The following is a 22,708-nucleotide window of genomic DNA, read 5'->3' as shown; positions in this document are numbered from 1 at the left end:
ACTACAAGCCTTTATTTCAAAATAATGTTGAGCTGGAGGACTTTTTACTCCGACTCATGGTAACCCTCATTTCACAAGGAGCAAGGGAAGTCAAAGGAAGAGTGTTCTTCCTTCGACATCCTGTTGTGTAGACAGCACCAAAAGCCGAATTAAGCTATTTCTACTTAAGCTAAGCAATTGACGTAGCTGAAGTTGTGTAGTTGAATTTGACTTTAGCCCTACTGGGTAGACGTACCCTAAAAAAGGAAACAGGTAGGAGACACCCTTTGGTCTCTCAAGGTGGATGGCAAAGACCACACCTTTTCTTCCCCACTAGTTGGCCTCTAGGATGAACGGTGAGTTTTCTAATGCTTGAAGACATACAGGCTGCTGCAGTTTTACCAGGCAGTAGGCAGAGGATTCTAAAACCAAGCAGGATTACCAGAATGCAGTTCTGAAGGCATGGCTGAATTAAGTTCAGGATATTTTGAGATGCATAGAGAAGAGCCCAGCAAAACTGTTTATTCAGAACTCTTTTGGGGGGGGGGTGTGTGAAAAAAAATGGCTTTTTGATTAAACAGAATGTTCGGTGAGAAAAATGCCATCTGTTGATGACAGGAAAAAAAAAAGTGGATGCTTTGGAACTTGTCAGTGTTTTTGATGAAACCCCCAAAAGTTAAACGAAAGTGTAAAAATAGATCATTTCTTGGATTTTTTTTTCTGCTGAAAACAAAGCATATGCTTGGACCAGCCCCAGAGTGCACTAGCTGTTATTGGTGATCGTGTGGATGCAGAGAGTAAAGGCCATCTGTCCCTTTAAAAGGCACTCCTGGATGGAGGAGGCAGATCAGACCATGGCAGGCGACAGTTAACAAACAGGTTTTTATCTTATGTAATACTGAAGTAAAAATAATTGTTACATAAGGGCTGACATTGCTTTATTGCAAAGAACACCACAATACACATTTATGCCTGAACCTGCAAGCAAACAGTCCTTTTCATCTGTGTTCATTTTTTTAATTGTATCCTTTAGTATATATGGTTGTGACAATTTTCTTCCACTACTTGATCTGAGGAAGTGGGTCTGGCCCACGAAAGCTCATCACCTAATCAACCATCTTGTTAGTCTTTAAAGTGCTACATAGTCCTGTTTTTTGATTCAGCTACATCAGACTAACACGGCTACATTTCTATCACTATGCTTGAAGCTAAGCACTGGTGATCAACTACTAATATGCTTAAAGTTAAGCAGATGCATGTTTTCAGGACTGAGGACTAAAAGCAAGATTTACAGCCACCCTTAAAAAAATGTTTGGCATTGCTTTTCTTCACTGAAAAAGGTAACCATAGCTTCTTAGCATGCAGCAGAATTCTTAGTGCAATAGTTCTGATAAAATCATTAAAAGTTTGTGAAGATTTAAGAAGAGATCCCTTTTAAAGATACAGGCAGATTCCCTTTCCCTTCATGGCTTTTTGCCTGGTTATAGTTAAAAAGTGACAACCGCCACAAAAGTTAAGCTTTGCCTACCCAACGACCCAGAACATCTTGAGCACTGCCATAAAACATCCTCTCTCAAGCAGTTAACATTCCATTTTGGGTTTGACCGTGTTTGGGAGTAGTTCATGATATCGGAAATCAAAAGCTTGTAAGGGTGTTAACACATGCCATCTGTGGTTGGTCCGGATTCTTGTCTTCCTGGTTCATAGTATCTCAGATCCCAACGCCAGAAGGGTCCACTGTGATGACTTAGGGTGTGTCTAGACTACAGGGTTTTGTCAACAAAAGTGGACTTTTGTCTACAAAACTATACCTGAATCCACACTACCGCTGAGTTGTGTCGACATAACGTCGACAGAACTCAGCAGTTTTGTCGACGCTGGTAAACCTCATTTCACGAGGCATAACGCCTTCTGTCGACAGAGTTCTGTCGACAGAAAGCGTTATTGCATGTAAACTGTCCTTGCGTCTACACTGCCATGTCGACAAAGCAGCTTGCTTTGTCGACAGAACTGAATGTAGTGTAGACGCTCTTTGTCGACAGAAGCTTTGTCGACAGTATCTGTCGACAACATTTCTGTCAACAAAACCCTGTAGTCTAGACGTACCCTTAGTCTGATGGTCTAACACAGGACATTTAACTACCCTAAAATAATTCCTAAAGCAGATATTTTAGAAAGACATATAATCTTGATTTAAAAGTTGCCAGTGACAGAGAAGCCAGATACCTCTTGGAGAAATGTTCCAATAGTTAATTACCCCCACAGTTAAAAATGTATACCTTATTTCCAGACTGCATTTGTCTAGCTTCAACTTTCAGCCATTGCATCATTTTATATCTTTCTCTGCTAGATTGAAGAGTCCATTATTAAATCTTTCTACTTACATCACCTCTTAACCTCCTCTTTGTTAAAACGAACAAAATTGGGCTCCTCGAGTCTATTACCATAAATAAGCTTTTCTAACCCTTTAATCAGTCTTGTGGCTCTTCTTTGAGCTCTCTCCAATATATCAACAATTCTCTTGGGCCACGGACAGCAAAGTATTCCAGCAGAGGTCACAGTAGTGCAAGATACAGAGGTGAAATAATCTCTTAACTTCCACTCCAAATTTTCTCTGTTTATGCACCCCAAAATTGCATTACCCCATTTAGCTACACAGTTGCTCTTGGAACTTGTGTTCATAAGATTATCCACCCAGACCCCTAGTTTTTTTCAGTAACGAGTACCCAGGATAGATTCTCTCTCTCTGGAAGTATGGCCTGCATCTCTTGCTTCTAGATGTGTCATCTTACATTGAGCTATATTAAAACATGTATCGATTGCTCATTGTTCGCCCTGCTCACGCCCAGCCAACCAAGACTACAGCTAAACTGCCTTTTTTTTCAGAAGAAGATATTCAAATCCCGCTTGCGATTGTTTTTGAGGAAGAGGTTTTTCCAATATTTGGTCCCATGTAAATGGGGCCAAGTGTCAGAAAACCCCCTCTTTCGCAAGATCCCTTATTCCTCATAAATTGAAGTTTACAGGGTCTTGAGTCCCTTATTTTAAGACGCATAAGGGATCTTTCAGAAAAGGCTTTATTTTCTGAAAGATCCGCATCTAGACTGGCGCTTTTATCCAGCAAAGCTCAGTGCCGAAAAAAAGTGGCAGCCATTTTTATGCTAATGAAGCAGGGGAGATTTAAATCCCCGCTTCATTAGCAATTGCGATACGTCTAATTTGCATCCCTTTTACGAAAAAGGGATGCAATCTAGACGTAGCCTTACATTTTGAGATCTATCAGTTAGCCAACTTTTAATCCATTTGATGTGTGCCATGTTAGTTCTAGATCATGCTAGATTTTTTAAAATCAAAATGCCGCACAATACCAAGACAAATGCCTTATACATAAACACTATTACTTTTATCAACCCAACTTGTAATCTCATTAAAAAAGCATATCATGTTAGTTTGACAGCATGTATTTTTCAGAAATCGTGTTGACTGGCATTAAATATAGTACAGTACTTGCCTTTAATTCCTCATTAATCAAATTCTGTATCAGCCACTTCATGATCTTGCCTGGGGGACCAATGTTGGACAGACACACCTATAATTATCTGAGTCATCCCATTACTATTTTAAAAATTGGCCCAGCACTAGCTTTCTTCCAGTCCTTTTAAACTTCCCCAGTGCTCCAAGATTTATTGAAAAACAGCAGCAGTAGAACAGTGAGCTAGTCAGCCAGTTCTTTTCAAACTCTTGGATGCAATTATCTGGATCTGTTGATTTAAAAAATGTCTTTCTTTAGAAACTACAGTTTAATATCATCCTGAGATATTAATGGATTGGAAACACTGTTATCTTCACTATGTTAAATGACTGCATCAATCATCATCATCATGTTTTCCCCAAATATATACAAAAATATTAATTGAATACTTCTGATTTTCTGCATTACTACTGACAATTCTACAAGTTCCATCTGATTTTGTTGCTTTTCACTAATTGCACTGAAATGCTGAGGGTGGGAGAGTGAATTTAATGTGTGCTTCACAATAGTTTGCATGACAATTTAAGTTATCCAAGTACATGTATACACACATACATATACATTGATTAGGGCTGTCAAATGTTTAAAAAATTAATCACAATGAATTGTGCTGTTAAACAATAATAGAATACCCTTTATTTAAAATATTTTGGGACTTTTTCTATGTTTGCAAATAGTTTGATTTCATTTACAACACAGAATGAGGTGCACAGTTCTCACTTTATTTTTGCCCTATAAAAACAATAGAAAGTATTTTTCAATTCACCTAATACTAGTATTGTTGCACAATCTCTTTATCATGAAAGTGCAACTTGCAAATGTAGAATTACGTACAAAAAATACTGCATTCAAAAATAAAACAACTTTAGAGCCTAGACGTCCACTCAGTCCTACCTCTTGTTTAGCTTTGACAAACGTTTGTTTACATTTGCAGGAGCTAATGCTGCCCTCTTTTTGTTTACAGTGTCACCTGAACATAAGAACGACCATACTGGGTCAGACTAAAGGTCCATCTAGCTCAATATCCTGTCTGCCGACAGTGGCCAATACCAGATGCCCCAGAGGGAAGAATAGAACAGGTAATCCTCACATGATCCCTCCCCTGTTACCTATCTCCCAGAGAAACAGAGGCTAGGGACACCATTCCAACCCATCCTGGCTAATAATCCAGGATCTAACCTCCATGAATCTATCTAGCTCTTTTTTGAACCCTGTTAAAGTTCTAGCAGTAAAAATACTTTCATAATGATCATGCACTGGAACATGTCATCCTAGACTGCTATACCATGAAACATGTGTCAGGATGTGGGTAAAACAGGAGACATACAATTCTTACCCAAGGGGTTGAGTCACAAATGTAATCAATGAACATCACCAGCATGTCCCCTGGAATGGTGGCTGAAGCATGAAGGGATAAATGAATATTTAGCATACCTCGGACATAAATATCTTGCTATACTGGCTACAAATGTGCCATGCAAACACCTGTTCTCATTTTTAGGTGACATCATAAATAAGAAGCAGGAACCATTATCTCCTGTAAATGTAAACAAATTTCTTAGCGATTGGCTGGACAAGATGTAGGACTGAATGGACTTGTAGGGTCTAAACTTTTCCATTATTCTGTTTTTAAGTGGACTTATGCAACTAAACCCTCTGTGTTTGATGCTGCACTTCCACAATAAAGACATTTCATTACAGTACTAGTTTTAGGTGAACTAAAAATGCTATTTCTTTTATCATTTTTACAGGGCAAATATTTGTAATCAAAATAATAAAGTGAGCCCTGTACAATTTGTATTCTGTGTTGTACCTAAAATATTTGAAAATATAGAAAAGCATCCAAAATATTGAATAAAATTTCAACTGGTATTCTATTTCTATAACAGTGCAATTAAACCGGTGATGAATCCTGATTAGTTTTTTAATTGTGGTTAACTTTGTTGAGATAACTGTGATTAATCAACATCCTTAGCATGAATAGTTCATATTATACATTGGAAATAAAGCCATCCAGAGAGTTTGACCAGAAGCTTCCAAAGGAAATTGTTCACAGCCAGAAATCAATCTGTTTTGCTTATAACAACAAAGCACTGTGTTGCAGTTTTAACCGGTCCAGTTTGTTTTTCTTGCAAGAATAAAAACGGAAGCAGAGCGATCTGTCTTCAGTTAGAAGCACAACCACACAGCAGACAGGCCTCTTACCGGTTTTTTAAAAGTTGGATGTAAATGTAACCCATCACAAAGAGAGGTGGTGGCAAGTCTTGCCAGGGCCCTGGAAAAGGGAGGGGGAGAGGGGGAGAGCTGCTCTGCATTCCTGGAAGGAGCGAGGCTTCGGGCGGAAAGGGTGGGGCTGGGAGCAGCCAGTCTTCAGTACCGCTGGGACCATGCCGTGCCCCTTCCCGGCCAGTCCTCACAACTGCCTGGAGCATGTCATATAGGGCTCCGGCGGTGATTTAAAAACTCCTGGAGCTCCAGCTCCTGCGGATCCCGCAGAGTGGAACAGTGATAATTCAAGAACTGTGATACCCATTACACCATAAGGGAATTGCTTCTGAGGATAAAATCTTCTGCGGGGGATATTTATTTTCATTTCACTCCTCATGTAGGTGTCCATTTACTATTGTTACAGCATACTCTGAGGCAGGGCATCTCCCAGAATATAACCCCAGTGATATTTAATAGCAACAACTGCTTAACAGTACGTTCGTATTTCTGGTCCCCTCGCACACCTGGGGAAACTTCATACTCACACACACCTGAGGCAAGAGCACTGTTTATTAACTGTTTATTATCTCACTGTTTATTAACAGGAGATCGGGAATTCCTGGAGGCCACGACAAGAGAAAGTAAAGTGCGCTGGTGGACAAGCTATATGCAAAATGATTTGTGCAACAACTGAGGTGGACATAAACTGGGCCATTACCCATAGCACATCCCCTACATAAGGCTCCCTGGAAAGGCACAGGTTTTTATGAACTGGCATGAAACAACACACTGAAGACTGTAGCTTTATTTGTATCCTCCACTATACAAATAGCCCACAAGGTGGTTTGCACTCTAACTGCAAATAGCCTAATACGGCGTAGAATCTGCATAGAATCCCAACAAGAGACAGAAAAGGCCAGTCCACAGACACGCCTGGGTAATGGCCGAAGGGACAGAGCAGAGCAGAAGTAGGTTACTCACCATCGAGAATTGCCCACTGGCCGTCTATTTCTGTGTGTTTCAGGTAGGAATCTTCAATGGTCGGGTCATAGTCGGGCACAAAAATCTTCTGGAAGAATTGGATGGTCAGAGCGCTCTTCCCCACGCCACCGTCCCCAACCACCACCAGCTTATAGGTGGGCAGGTTTTCGCTTGGAACCGCACTCGTCGCCATCTTTCCAGCGGGGGGAAGACCTTTCTCCAGACCTGGAGGAGAAAGAGAGATCAGATCTTCCACTCAGAGCTGGCTGAGAAAGAAGGGGGCGGAGGGGAAGGATAACCTTGCGTCCTGCCTGCTCCCTTCCCAGCACGGTGGAAAAAAAGGCCGGGAGTGAGTCGTTTCTCTACTTTATAGGGACCGCTATTGCAAGGGGCTGCCCTGAGCGGCTGGGGGGAAGCATGATTCATTGCTAAGGAGCCTCTCAACATCTGGGCTCCTTTGATTTTAGTGCTGGCTTGACAGGGCTGAAGGACAAAGTCCTTTTTTTAGAGACAGGACAGGCAGAGCAGTGGGACAATCCAACTTTTCCCCGCCCCCCCTCCGCCACTGGCATGTCTCAACCTTGACCTAGAACAGCGATGGGCAGCCTAGGCTAGTGAGTGGGCCACACAAGTGGCCCTTCATCTCAGTGACCCGCAAGATTGTCGTCACCGAGACGTTCTCCCGGATCAGGGTAATTTTACTAACTGCGCTGGCATGCCTAGAATTTGCGGGGGCTGTGGACCAAACTGTAGCAGTGCTGTGATTGGATGCGGGAGGGGGCGCATGGCTCCTTCTGCGGCAGCCCGGGGACACTTCAAAAATTTCTGAAGTGGCCCACAGTCAAAAATTATTGCCCACCCCTGCACTAGCTCCTTCTCTTGCCCAATCACTCACTCTCCCTCTTCTGCTCCCAGCTAGAGATAGATTCGGTCTCCTTTTTCATTAGCACAGTTTCCTGCTCCTTGCACTCTGCGTGTTCTACACTGCAGGATACTGACCCGAGAGTTATAATCCGAGTAGGGTTGCCAGATGGTTTCAACAAAAATACCAGACACGCTTGACATTACATCACAATCTACATTACATCTTATTTAGAAACTACCAGACATTTCTATTTTCTCAATTTGTTTCCCGAACAGAAACCTGAAATACTGGACTGTCCAGTTCAAAACCGGACACCTGGCAACCCTAAACCGGAGTGCAGCAGCAGCGACATGCCTGGAAAGCATCAGGACAATGCAACTGCAAAGCGTCACTGTGCTGGGCCATGTGTGGGGTTTTTTGTTGACATGAGAGAACACGCATTGATGCTTTCCAGAATCCAGTCCCCTCTGATCACCACAGCAGGAATGAACTGTTGTGGAGTAGCACACACGTTAGGATACTTCATTTCCAAATAGTCACTGCTAAATGCCAAGATGGGATTTTCCATATGGGGAATTTTTCCACATAATATACATCACCATAGGTGACTCGTAACACTTGTGCTCCCACCAAAATTCTAATTGCTAAACGGGGTGCCTCTGTACCCCTCCCTGCCCCTGTGGGTAGCCCTCCCGTACCCCTTCCCCTTGCAGGCGCCAGTTGCCTATGTACGCCACAAAGAACAACTTGAGCTTGTAGGGCTGCAAATGAGGGAACAAACCAACTGAGGTTACACAAATTCAGATTCAGGCCTTGTAAGGAGCTGAATGCCTTGGACTCCATTGGAAGCAACACACTGGAAATCTGTCCTTTAGACTCCTAGTATTGGGATCACTGAATGTTCATTTAAGTTCTCTCTCAATAAACAGGCATCGTGCATATATAGGGGAGAAATATTACTGAGTTGTTGCCATAGGAATGGGACACTGAGAGGACATGAACTGCAAGGTAAAAAGACAAGTGGATTTATCCCACCTGAGCTGAGATGAGGGTTGACTTTCTAACAGGAAAGAAATATTAACGACCCCGGCCACTGCTATTGAACAATCAGAGATGATTAAATATTTTCCATTGAGAGAAGCATCCCTCCTTTACAATGGAGTTGAAGAATCTCCTCCATAATAACTGGGACACTCCCTTATAAGTAGCAACATCTGAACTGATGGGAAAAGAGGGGAATGTAGATACAGTATTTATATGGAGCCATCACAAAGTTATCTGAGCATGTCACACAGACTCTGTGCGTTTAATTCTTGCAAGGTTGGGCAGTGTTATTGGGCGGTTAACAGACGGTAGAACTTGAGGTATGAAAAGATTAAGTGACTTGCCTAGGGCACACATGCACAGTCTTTGTCAGGGATAGCAAAGGAAGCCTTATCTCCTGAGTCCTGGTCCAATCACAACTCATCATGTACATGAGTGATGTGCCTGGCTGGAGGTTGAGGCAATTAAGCAGGTCAGATGACTGCTTGCTTTTGCATACATTGGTGAAATTCTCCTTTTCTTTGTACCAGTGCAATCCCATAAATGTCAGCTGAATCCTTTCCCTGTACAAAGGGCAAAGACTTGGGATGAAAACCTGAACAAAAGAACAGCCATACTGGGTCAGACCAAAGGTCCATCTAGCCCAGTATCCTGTCTTTTGACAGTGGTGAATGCCTGGTGCCCCAAAATGAGTGAACAGAACAGGTAATGATCAAGTGACCCCTCCCCTGTCACGCATTCCCAGCTTCTGACAGAAGCTAGGGACACCATTCCTACCCATCCTGGCTAATAGCCATTGATGGACCTGACTTCCATAAATTTATCTAGCTTGTTTTTGAACCCTGTTAAAGTTCTGGCCTTCACAACATCCTCTGGCAAGGAGTTCCACAGGTTGACTGTGTGTTGCGTGACAAAATACTTCCTTTTGTTTGTTTTAAACCTGCTACCTATTAATTTCATTTGGTGACACCTAATTCTTATGTTATGGCAACAAGTAAATAACTTTTCCTTATTCACTTTTTCTGCACCAATCACGATTTCACAGACCTCTGTCATATCCCCCCACTTAGTCACCTCTTGTCTAAGCTGAAAAGTTACCGTTTTTTAAATTTCTCTTCACATTGCAGGCATTTCAAATCCCTAATCATTTTTGTTGCCCTTCTCTGAACTTTTTCCAGTGCTAAGATATCTTTTTTGAGATGGGGCAACCACATCTATATGCAGTATTCAAGTTGTGGGCGTAGCATGGATGTATACAGATGCCATAAGGTAGTCTGTCTTAGGGTACGTCTAGACTACATGCCTCTGTCGCCAGAGGCATGTAGATTAGGCTGCCCGACATAGTAAAATGAAGCAGTGATTTAAATAATCGCCGCTTCATTTTACATGGCTGCCGCGCTGAGCCGACAAACAGCTGATCAGCTGTTTGTCGGCTCAGCGCGATAGTCTGGACGCGCGGGTGTCGACATCAAAGGTATTTGTCGACCACCCAGGTAAACCTCATCCCGTACCCTTAGGGTGTGTCTAGACTACATAGCTCTGTCGATGGAGCCATGTAAAGTAATTTACTTGACATAGTCAATGAAGTTTACAGGAGCTTCCCTTGTCGACCGCACCACGTCTAGACTGCCGCGCTGTGCTGGATCAGCTGATTGTCAGAACAGCATGGCGGCCATTTTTATTTTAATGAAGCAGGGATTATTTAAATCTCTATCCCTTTTTCAGCGATTCCTAACATTCTGTGTGCTGGTTGTACCGAAGTACATCACAAAATTCCCAGTGACTCCAACAGGGCCAGGATTTTCATCTCTTTTGCAGGTTCTTCACAGCATATGCAGATGTTCGTCCTCTTAAACATTCCTGAACAAGCTGCTTGAAAGCCAAACTGTCACTCATTTGGCAGCAGACAGGCCACAAAAGTGAAAGAAGATATGCAACTGGCTGACCTCACCATAAACTACAAGCTACTTTTCGGAAGACATAAGTGTTATATTTTCAATGGGTTTTCATTACGAAGCACTTCAACTTTTTTCTCAGAGACCCCCAGCCTTAACCCCCATCAAACATTTGCCAAAATACCATGATAATAATTAGCCCATAGTGTAAATTTCAACTATAGCCCTTGTGCACGTTAGAAGAACTAGAGAAGAATTGGCAACACTCCTCCCTGAATTCCTGGAACTGAACACTGAGCCTCAAAGAGGTCCAACCCAAGGGCATACAGCAATGCTGGCTACCAGAGCCCTCAGGCTCCATTTCCCAGCATGCACAGAGTCAGTGGTGGGCGCAGGATAAATTGGACACGCCGAAGCAAATCACTGAGGAGAACTGAGAGGTTTCCGTATCGGGGTGGGTGGCGGGGGAGATGGCTGAGAGTTTTCTGGGCCAACGATGAACCAGGCTGCCCAGCCGCTCAGTGGCAGAGGATGGCCTGACCCGGAGACGGAGGCTAGTTTGGAGATTGGGAGCTCAGAGAGCAGCACAATAGATCAGGGAGTCTCGGAGGGACTCTGTGTCCTGACAGAGGATGTCTTTGCGTACGTGAGTCAGGCAGTCCCAGCCCTGCAGAGACAAGCATCCAGAGCGGCAAAGAGCCAATGGGTGCTGGCTACCAAGAGCCAGATGAGACCGCCACAGGACTCCAGGCCAGAGAGCCAGGAAAGGACCTGGCTCTTTGGATGACAATTTCCGTAAGGAGACACTTTTTGGTATACGCTCACGGCCAGCAGCCAGCGGCTAGGGAGAGAGCTGGGTCGGGAAGCGTGAAGTGTGGGGAAAAAAAACCCCCAATAAATTCTAAATATCAGCAAATTAATAGCTTACCCATAACCAGCTCTCTTCCCTGATCCTATTTCCAGCTCCCTGTAAAGTCCTCTCTTGCTGTATTGTTACTAGCAGATGTACCCGGTGTTGCTTGGGTCCTTAACGGTAGAATTTTTTTCTTAATTAAAAGGAAAATGTACGTGCTTTATTTAAACGACTGTATAGGATGTGTGTGGGGGTGTGGGTGGGGGGGCTCAGAGCACAGGATGGGGGTGCAGGAATCATGCAGGAAGTGTTTGGGGGGGGTTAGGGTACAGGATTTGGTGTGTGTGTGTGGCACAGAGCAGAGGGTTGGGTTGCCAAAGTCAGGGCATGGATTTGGGTGCGTGGGGGGGAGGTGTGGAGTAAGGGCAGTGGGTGGGTGGGAGGACTCAGGGTAGGGGGTGGGGTGCAGGAGTGAGGGCAGGGAAGTGGAAGGTTTGGGAGGCTCTCCGGGCTGGGTTTGGAGGTTGCTGGAGTTGAGGGCAGGGAGTGGGGGCATCAGGGCACAAGGTTTGGTTTGTGGTGGGGGCCTCAGGGCAGGGGGCTGGGAGGAGGGAGTACACTGGGGCCACTCATAGCAGCAAGGGTGGCGCTGATCCAGCAGCGGGTCCTCCGGGGGCCAGGGCTGCACTCCCTGGCTGGTGGCTCCTCCTGGGAAGCTGGGGTTGGGAGGCCGACCCTGGCCTCCAGCTTGTCTGGGGGGTGCGGGGCTCTGTGGGCCAGTCCTGGCCTCCAGCTACCATGCCCAGCCTGCAGCTGTTCGGGAGGAGCAGGGCTCTGGGGATCTGGCCCCAGCCTCCAGCTGCCCCCTCCTCTCCCTGCAGCTGGTTACGGGGGGAGTGCTGCCCCCTCCCCTCCCTGCAGCTAGTAGGAAGAGGACTGGGGCTCCACAGGTCAGCCCTAGCTTCCAGTGCCCCCTGCAGTTGGTCTGAGGGGACAGGGCTCCAGGGGGTGGCCCTGGTCTCCTGTGGCCCCCTGGCCTGTAGCTGGTCTGGTGCTGGGCCACAGTTCCCAGCCTCAGCCTCTCCTTGTGGGGAGAGCACTCTCCTCTGAGAGGGGTGTTTCCTCGGGGTAGGTCTGGGTCACAGCCCTTCCGGGGAGGGGGGGGGCGGGGAACCTCTCTTCAGGTTCCTGGCCTCTCCTCTGGGGAGGGGGGCTTCTCCTGGGGAGGACCAGTCTGCACTGCCCATCCCTAGGGGTGGTCCCAGGGGGAGCCATGACAGCATGGCCAGTGGGTCCCCCCCCATCTGGCACTGTTTGGGGCAGTGGGGACTCTTACCTGATCCATTGCATACAGCTCTCCCTCTGATCTACCCCCTCCCTTTCCATGTTACGGAAAACAATCCCATTCCAGGCACTTCCCATTTTCCGGGCACAACCAAACCCTGACATTGCTTCAAATTAGGATGAGAGGAAGCTGCCTACAAAAGCTGGTCCTAGCTCTTATTTAGGAGGAGTTTTTGAACAAACAGTCGGACAGATGCACGTTTCTAAAATATACAGTAAGATCAGCATGGTAGTAGTGCCTGTGGCCCTCAAGCAGGGATCAGGACACTCTGTGCTAAGCGATGGACAAATACAACAATTGCCGTGACTGTCCTGAAGAGCTTACACTCCTAATAGGTCAAACCCTAAACCAGAAAGCGTGATGCCTGCTGGAAAGCACACCGCAGTGTGCAGCAGTTGAAGATTAGCAGATCCTGTTCCTATGGTCAAGTACACACCACTCAGGCCAACTTTCTCACCTGAGTCTGGTAAACTGGGAAGCGAGGAGGGGACTTACGGTCCATGGGTTTGCAAGGAAGAAAGAATCTGCAATTGGAGTAATAGAGAGGTATGAATCTTGGACATTTTTTTCCCTTATCTGCTGCTTTGAATTCATAAGAACCTAAGAACGGCCATATTGGGTCAGACCAAAGGTCCATCTTTGGACAGTGGCCAATGCCAAGTGCCCCAAAGGGAATGACCAGAAAAGGGAATCATCAAATGATCCCTCCCCGTCATCCATTCCCAGCTTCTGAAACAGAGGCTAGGGACACCATTCCTGCCCATCCCGGCTAATAGTCATCGATGGACCTAACCTCCATAAACGCATCTGGTATTTTAACAACCCTGTTCTAGTCTTGGCCTTCACAACAGCCTCTAGCAAGGAGTTCCACAGGTTCTGCATTGTGTGAAAAAAATACTTTTGTTTTAAACTTGCTTCTTTTTAATTTTGTTTGGTGAATTCTGACAGTGATAGTAAATGAACGGGCAGTGATAATCTCACAATACATTTATGCAGTCATTTATTCCAAAGGATCCCAAAGCACGTTACAAATGATGAGCCAGATCATCAGCCTTTGTTTCCTTTTATGAATATGCTACTTCAGAAATGTAGCCACTTCTAGCATGATGAACAGAAAGAACCAGCTTATATAATAGTACTAAAGTGTCTTTGAGATCTATACACAAAGACGCCAGTTTAAGGACTTATCCGACACAAACTGAGTTCACACTGAATGTATATTTACCTGGAAGTGACGGAAGGATGAAATGTTGCATGAAAATAAGACTAGGTCTAGACTATAGACCTATCCAGGTAAAACTACATTGCTCATGTGTGTTGAAAAGGCCACGCCCCTGAGCACTGTAGTAATACTGACTAACCCCCTTGTGTAGACCACACTATGCTAATGGGAGAAACTCTCCCATCATCATAGCTACTGCCTCTCAGCAGTAGCTAGGAAGCTCTCCTATAAGTGCAGTAGCATCTCCCCTAAAGCTATGCCACCGTATGTAAAGACAAGCCCTAAGCACGGAAGAAAAAACTGTACACGAGTGAAAGGAAAAAAAAAATAAGCAGAGAGATTAACAGACTCACACTGATAGCTTGTCACCAAACCCCAAAGGGACAATGCTACAAGACAGACACATGCTGTGCAACACTTATTATTACTGTGAAAGCTGCCCGAAGAACAAGTGGTTTAACTCATAGTGCCACTGGATTCAACAGAATTAATGCCTCAGAATCTGGCCCGGATTTTTGCTGTGTTAACTTCAACAACTCTTGTAAACTTCAGCTCTGATTCTGGTCTCAGAGGTGGAATCAAATCCAGCCTTCCCTCCCGCTTCCCTCCCTCCCCCGTTGTCTTGCTGTTACAGTTATTGCAATTAAAAGATCCAGATTTCTTGATGGAGAAGCCTTGCATGACAATGAATTTATGGTATCCATGGTAACGTGCTATGTTGGAATTGCTTAATCCAGTTATGAAATCCTGAGAAAACGGCAGCTGGTCTCCAAACCGGCTCACTTACTTACTTCAGTTTCTCGCGGAAACGACACCCACTGGTGGGAACTCGCTGCAGAAAACAGACGGGTGCTTGCGTTGGGCTTATTTATAGCTGGACGCTATATGCAAATTTCAATATGTTTTTATAGGAATTGAGATGGAGCTGCCCGGGGTCAAGAATTTATGCACTCTTGACAGGCTTTGATTTGTAGAAAGCTGCTGTCACATTCTCGTGCTGTGCGAACGATTTCAAGAAAGAGACATTCCCAGCTCCAAGTTGGACCGAGATCAACAGCAAAGTCCTGCCAGGTCTTCCAGTCATCAGGACAAATAACTCTTTCCCTGCCCACAGCTCACGCAGACCAACTCCCTAGCTCAGCCCTTCCACAAAACCCTGTCTGGAAAGCTTTGTAGGGCCAGAATTCTGGCTGAGTTGTACCAAGTAGAAAGTAATTTAGAAAATCTGGGGGCTTTTCCACCAGCCCCCATCTCCTGTTGTGTGCAGTCAGCGGAAGCACGTGAAATTATTTTCACCAGACATAGTAGTCACCACCTAACATACCAAGAGAGGACAGCAAGGGACTCAACTATTTGGGTCTTTATAGACCACAGCCAACACCTTGAATCATACCCAGAAGGGAACTGGGAACTAGTGTGGACTTCTGCACATAGAAGCGATGGTGCGAGAGTTAGGCTAGTCCAGATTAGGTAGACTCCAAGAACTACTTCTTTGCCAGTTTAAACCTTCCGGGTCTTCAGATACATCTGAAATAACCAACAACATCTAGTTACAAAACTCGGGCAATAAACTGCTAGCGCCTAGAACTGGGTTTCCCTCTAGGACTTTGGGTTTGCTGCTCAACAAATGCCACGTACTCCAACAAGGCGTCACAGGCAGGTATATGGACAGTCTATGTTAACTGCCTGAAAAAAAGTTATCAGAAGTAATTGCTGGTGCAGGCAAGTCATTATCAAAACCCCTTTCGAGATTGATGCTGATGATCTTTAGCAGCTCTGAGTTAAGATTAATACCCGTAGGCTACTTATTGAGAATAGCTCGTCCACAATGGAATGCCCTTAATGTCTGTTGACTTCCATAGGATTTGAGGGAGCTCAATTCCTGGCAAGACTAGGCAGATGAAATGCAGGCATTTCCTTCTGGAAGCAGAACTGGGACGTACTTCTTATGGCTTCTGTTAATTTAAAGGTCTCCCTACCATGCACCAATTAGGACTTAAAAGTAAAAATCATAGAATCATAGAGCTGGAAGAGACCTCAGAAGGTCGTCAAGTCCAGCCCCCTGCTCTAGGCAGGACCAATCCCAATTAAAAAGCCGGCCAGGGCTTTGTCAAGCCGAGACTTAAACACCTCTAGGGATGGAGACTCCACTACTTCCCTAGGTAACCCATTCCAGTGTTTCACCACCCTCCTAATGAAATAGTTTTTCCTAATATCCAACCTGGACCTCTCCTACCACAACTTGAGACCATTGCTCCTTGTTCTGCCATCTGTCACTACTGAGAACAGCCTCTCTCCATCCTCTTTGGAACCTCCCTTCAGGAAGACGAAGGCTGCTATCAAATCCCCCCTCACTCTTCGCTTGTACAGACTAAACAGACCCAATTCCCTCAGCCTTTCCTCATAAGTCATATGCTCCAGCCCCCTAATCATTTTGGTTGCCCTCCACTGGACCCTCTCCAATGTGTCCACATCCTTTTTGTAGTGGGGGGGCCCCAGAACTGGACACAATACTCCAGATGTGGCCTCACCAAAGCCGAATAAAGGGGAATAATGACATCTCTGGATCTTCTGGCAATGCTCCTCTTAATGCAACCTAATATGCCATTAGCCTTCTTGGCTACAAGGGCACACTGTTGACTCATATCCAGCTTCTCATCCACTGTAACCCTCAGGTCCTTTTCAGCAGAACTACTAAAGTGGTTGGTTCCCCAGCTTGTAACTATGCTTGGGATTCTTCCGTCCCAAGTGCAGGACTCTGCACTTGTCCTTGTTGAACCTCATCAGATTTCTTGTGGCCCAGTCCTCCAATTTGTCTAAGTCACTCTGGACCCTATCTCTGCCCTCAAGCGTATCTACTTCTCCCCCTAGCTTAGTGTCATCTGCAAACTAGCTGAGGGTGCAATCCATCCCCTCATCCAAGTCATTAATAAAGATATTGAACAAAACCGGTCCTAGAACCGAACCGTGGGGCACTCTGCTAGAAACCGACTGCCATCCTGACATCAAGCTGTTGATCACTACCCACTGGGCCCGGCCTTCTAGCCATCTCACTGTCCATTTATCCAATCCACATTCCCTTAACTTGCTGGCTAGAGTATTGTGGGACACCGTATCAAAAGCCTTGCTAAAGTCAAGGTATATCACATCCACTGACTTTCCCATGTCCACAGAGCCCGTTACCTCATCATAGAAGCTAATCAGATTGGTCAGGCACGACTTTCCCTTTGTGAATCCATGCTGACTATTCCTAATCACTTTCCTCTCATCCAAATGCCTCAAAATGGATTCCTTAAGGATCCCTTCCATGATTTTTCCAGGAACCGAGGTAAGACTGACTGGCCTATAGTTCCCTGGATCGTCCTTCTTCCCTTTTTTGAAGATGGGCACTACATTTGCCTTTTTCCAGTCATCCAGGATTTTTCCCGATCGCCACAACTTTTCAAAGATAATGGCCAAAGGCTCCTCAATGACATTTGCCAACTCCCTCAGTACCCTCGGATGCATTAAGTCCGGACCCATGGATTTGTGTACTGTTAGCTTTTCTAAATAGTTCCTAACATGTTCTTTACCCACCAAGGGCTGTCCGTCTTCATCCCATCTTGCGTCACTTAGCGCATTAGTCTGGGAACCCACCTTGTCCGTGAATACAGAGACAGAGAAAGCATTGAGTACTTCAGCTTTCCCCACATCATCTGTCACTAGGTTACCTCCTTCATCCAGTAGGGGCTGTACACCCTCTCTGATCACCTTCTTCTTGTTAACATGCCTGTAGAAACCTTTCTTGTTATCCTTCACATCCTTAGCCAGTCGCAATTCCATTTGCGCTTTCGCCTTCCTGATAACCCCCAGGCATTCTTGAGCTATACATTTAAACCCCTCCCTGGTCATTTGTCCAAGTTTCCACTCTTTGTAAGCTTCCTTTTTGTGCTTAAGTTCACCAAGGATTTCCCCTATAAGCCAATCCGGTTTCCTACCATGTTTGTCTCTCTTGCTATGCATCTGGATGGTTTGTTTCTGTGCCTTCAATAAGGCTCATTTAAAATACTGCTAGTTGTCCTCGACTCCTTCCCCTTCATGTTAGCATCCCAGGGGATTCTGCCCATCAGATCTCTGAAGAAGTCAAAATCTGCTTTTTTGAAGTCCAAGGTGTGTATTTTACTACTCTCTTTTCTTCCTTTGGTCAGGATCCTGAAATCTACCATCTCATGATCACTGCTTCCCAGGTTGTCACCCACTTCTACGTCCCCTATTAGTTCCTCCCTGTTTGTGAGCAGAAGGTCAAGTTGCACACGGCCCCTGGTCGGATCCTTCAGCACTTGTGTCAAAAAGTTATCCCTAACATTCTCCAAAAACTTCCTGGATTGCCTGTGTACTGCCGTATTGGTTTCCCAACAGATGTCAGGGTGATTAAAGTCCCCCACGAGAACCAGGGCCTGCGATCCGGAAGCTTCTTTCAATTGTCCGAAGAAAGCCTCATCTACCTCATCCACCTGATTCGGTGCCTGTAGCAGACACCAACCACAACATCACTGTTGTTGTTTGCTCCTTTAAACTTAACCTGTAGACACTCAACAAGTTTTCTCCCTCTTTATACGGGTGTTCAGAGCAATCATAGTGCTCTCTTACATATAGTGCAACTCTTCCTCCTTTTCTCCCCTGCCTGTTCTTCCTGAACAGTCTATGCCCTTCCATGACAGCGCTCCAGTCATGCGAGTCATCCCACCAAGTCTCTGTTATCCCAATTAAATCATATTTCTTGGACTGGACCAGGGCCTCCAGTTCTTCCTGTTTGTTGCCCAGGCTTCCTCGCATTAGTGTACAAACACCTCAGTAACCAGTTGATCGCCCTATCTTCTCCATTTGAATCAGGGGTCCTCCTTTCTTGCTCATTCCTCTCTGCATTTCTTCCTGGTATCCGACTTTCCCACTCCCACTGCCCGCAAAGATGCTCCTTCCTCTCTTGGTTAGGTGGATCCCATCTCTTCCTAACAATCCTTGTGCCCGGAACAGAGTCCCATGGTTGAAGAAACCAAAGCCCTCTCTGCGACAGCACCTAGGCAACCACGCATTTACGTCCTCAATTTGATGATCCCTGTCCAGTCCTTTCCCTTCAACAGGGAGGATGGGCGAGAACACCACTTGCACTCCGAATTCTTGGATCCTTCTTCCCAGTGCTACATAATCCGCAGTAACCCGCTCAAGGTCATTCTTGGCCGTATCGTTAGTTCCCACATGGAGAAGCAGGAAGGGGTAGCGAGCCGAAGGTTTGATTAGTTTGATAAGCCTCTCAGTCACATCCTGAATGCGAGCTCCCGGTTAGCAGCACACCTCTCAAGATTCCAGGTCCGGACGGCAGATGGATGGCTCAATCCCTCTTAGGAGGGAGTCCCCTACCACCACCACCCGTTGTTTTCTTTTGGGGGTGGTGGCCGTGGAACCCCCATCCCTAGGACTATGCATCCCATGCCTTCCAGTAGATGGTGTTCCCTTCTGGTAATCCCCAAAATTATCCCCATCAATAAAGATCATCAATGGACTAGATTTAAAAGCTTGAGCTTGGTTCAAACATAATTGTTGGGATGGAATCACAGCTCTTTGGCCTATCGTTCCGTGAGGACGTGTCCTGCCCTTTCATGTCCTCATCCTGAGCCCCAGTCCCTTTCTGTGCCAGCTCAACCTTTCTGCCTCTGGTTGGACAAAAGATCACACCACCTCCCAGATTTACTGTAAGAGAAGCCTCACCAGGGCTGTAACACACTTGAAATTCACACAAAAGGCAGCTGATGCATGATGAGCACTTAGTAGTTATTTTGGGAAACACAAAATTATAGCCTGAACAAATAATAGCCACTCCCACCCACACCACATCGAGAAAATTACTCGAGTAGGCGTTTCTCTCTTGGTTTCCCCTCTTTCTACCACAAATTCTGAAGTGATAACTGGCAGCCGGAGCCCCTATGACAGTACTGAACTTGTCACAAACAGCTCTGGGCCAAACCAGATCTGAATGCTTAGCTATATTTACGTAAGAGAGTGTGCCCAGTCCGTCAATCTTCTGACACATGTCCAATGCAGGGCAGAAAGTGTCAGTCCTCTGACAAGTGTCAACTGGTATTAACTCTTCCTTCAAGTACCGGGTCTTTAATCCGAAGCACTTTTTTCCTTTTAGCTGTAATATGCAAGAAAATATGCGTAGAAGAATTTTGAGAAGTCTCAGAATCTAGACAGATCTTTCCAGACCCTGGGGACAACAGGACAACATTTTTATATGTGGGTGCTCACATTTGTTAGGCAACTAAGTCACAGCTTTGGCTCATCTCTCTAATTAAAAAACCCCCAACAACTCAGCAGTTTTCTAGGAATGTTTCTGGTGGCACTGGAGGGCTAAACTGAAAACTAAACAAGTACCGTCTCGGCATACACTTGGCCTTTGTTAGAACTAAATGACTTCTTATTTGGGACTGTTTCTACTGAAAACTGTTCTGAACTGTGCATCAGAGATGGAAGGAAAAACTCCCTGCATGTTACAGTAGACCAAGTTTTGAGGAAAATGGATCTCTTCTACTCTTGTACATTTATATAAAACATGGAAACTCACTTCCCTCACTCTTTTTTCTGATCAAAAGCCCTATCAGAGATGGAAAGGCATGACAGAAAGCTCTTCAATTCCTTACCACTGGAACCCGAGATGCTTGTATTATGTTATCATGGAAATACTGAAGCTGAACTAAAGACGCTGTAAGAAATCAGAGATGTTCGCCTGCCCTGCCCATAGAGAGATAATAGAAAGAACAAATCTGCATAGGAGGAAATGACTTGGAATTCCAATGACTGCCCTTCCTGTTAGTACAATTCCTGGAAATGGGCAGCTTCCCTCTTACACATCAGAGCTTGCTGACACACCTATAAACCCCTCAATATCCACCATTGGCGGCTACTTCGCCTACTCTTCTAAATAAATCTAAGAGACTCTAAAGTAATAGCAAGTGCTGGCCATAGGGTAATGGACTTCTGTGCAAAGACAGACGTGGAAGATGTCAGGCAGACCTTAATAACTTGCACATCTGGAAGAGAGGTAGAAATCTCTGAGATGGAGACTATGAGGATAAGAAGGTCTTGTAGAAGGAGATGGAGCAGGAACTAGTGTTTCAGATGGAGCCCAGTAACACACTCTGCCCCTATGGATCCAACAAGTGTTGCTTTGCATAAATTCACTTTTCCCAGCCAGAGGTGCAGATATTGTATGGTGTCCCAAATCTCTGGTCTCCACTTCAGCTCTCCCTTCCCCCACCCAAGATGCATGTGGCGAGACAAGAGTCCATTCACCTCAGAAGACAATGGACCTTGAGAGTATGCGGAGAGATTTGCTCCTTTAGGATCTCATCCCAGCCTACCTTTAAGTAAATGGGAATCTTTCCACTGGACTTCAAACCAGGCCCTCACTGTGGCTTGTCAAACGAGCCCTTTTCTTGGCAGCCACTGAACTGCTCAATGCGGAGCTCAAACACGGCGCAACCCCCCAAACCACAAGTCATTTGAGCCCCGCTGGAGTGTAAGTGCTAGTAAAAGCCTTGGAAGGCCAGAAGTGCCAAGTCAGGACTGCACATGGTACTCATGCTGGTCTGCGTAACAATGACTAGCGACTCGGCATGCCAGTGGCCTGTGTGTAGAGTAGGGTCGCCAACTCTCCTGGATTGGACACCGTTACCGAGAAAGGTGAACAGTCGGGGAAGTTGGCCACCCTCATGTAGCGGTGGGAGCACTTTTCTTGCTGATCTCACATTCCTCCCTTCCCCGCTCCTCCCGTTTAACATCCATATAATCCTCAAATCCCATAGAGATTTGAGCACATAAAAGCTCTGGATGAAATCCTAACCCCACTCACACCAGGGGGCATTTTGCCATTAACATCAGTGGAGCCAGGATTTCACCCTCTGTCTTTTGCATGGCCATGCAGAACATCAAAGCTTTGGCCACCACTGGCCTTCCCTCTGTGGCTCTCATGTGAATCCAAGGGAGACTGGTAGAGCTCTAGAAGAGGGTGTCAATCCAAGCCAGCTTCTTCCAGACAACCAGCAGTGACAGAAGCAATGCAGTGATTGATGGGTAAGAAGGCAACAGCCAATGCTGCTTACTCATGGCAAAGGATTTGTCTGGAAGAACCTATCTGGCATTAGCCAGTGTTGCAAGGAAGGAAAGAGCAGATAGAGGTGCCTTCTGTTGGGGATAGGGAATTCACATAGCCCAGTGAGCAGCAAAGGCATGCAAGTATATCTTAGTAATCAGAGGACTGAGACCATTGGGTAAGGGACAGTGAAGTCTGCTCTACAGCCTTAGCTAAGAGATAGTTGGCTTTTAGTGCATGCAGTAGAGGAATATGGTTTTAGCTTCCTAACGTCGCAGATTCAATCCTAACCCGGGTCTGTCGGCTTTACACCTATGTCCTACATTTTTTTAAAATTGCATGTTTATTATCTGGAACAATAGATACAATCCCAGGATGGGCTGTCAAGACCCCCTGACTTGCTCCTCCTTTTCCCTTGGCTACATACCCATCTGGAGAGGTGTTCCTGGTCAAATTATGCAAATGAAGCGTGGGATATTTAAATCCCGGCATCATTTGCCATTTCGAATGTGTTCATTTGCATCCCTATTTCAAAATAGGGTGCAAGTGTAGACATACCCTAATATTTGTCCCTAGCGATTTTCTCTGTTTTAATTTGTTTTACTTAGTTGCTCTGTACACCTAGCAACCAAGTATGCTTTATCAAGCACGTCTTT

General features: G+C 45.4%; 1 protein-coding gene across 3 annotated transcripts in view; it reads right to left on the bottom strand.

The window, feature by feature from the left end:
• The window catches only part of MRAS (muscle RAS oncogene homolog), a 64,104-nt gene that overhangs the window by 20,354 nt on the left and 21,042 nt on the right, over positions 1-22,708 (bottom strand). For all 3 annotated transcript variants that reach the window (XM_075933063.2, XM_075933062.2, XM_075933061.2), the window contains one exon: positions 6,701-6,925. In XM_075933063.2, the coding sequence (XP_075789178.1) occupies positions 6,701-6,893 (193 nt within the window). In that variant the 5' untranslated portion in view covers positions 6,894-6,925. The remainder of the gene's footprint in view (positions 1-6,700; positions 6,926-22,708) is intronic.

This window comes from Pelodiscus sinensis, chromosome 7 (genome assembly GCF_052426305.1).
Source record: "Pelodiscus sinensis isolate ZL-2025 chromosome 7, ASM5242630v1, whole genome shotgun sequence".
Classification (NCBI taxonomy): Eukaryota; Metazoa; Chordata; order Testudines; family Trionychidae; genus Pelodiscus; species Pelodiscus sinensis.
Note: the sequence above shows the minus strand (reverse complement) of the source record. Positions and strands in the feature narration are given on the sequence as shown.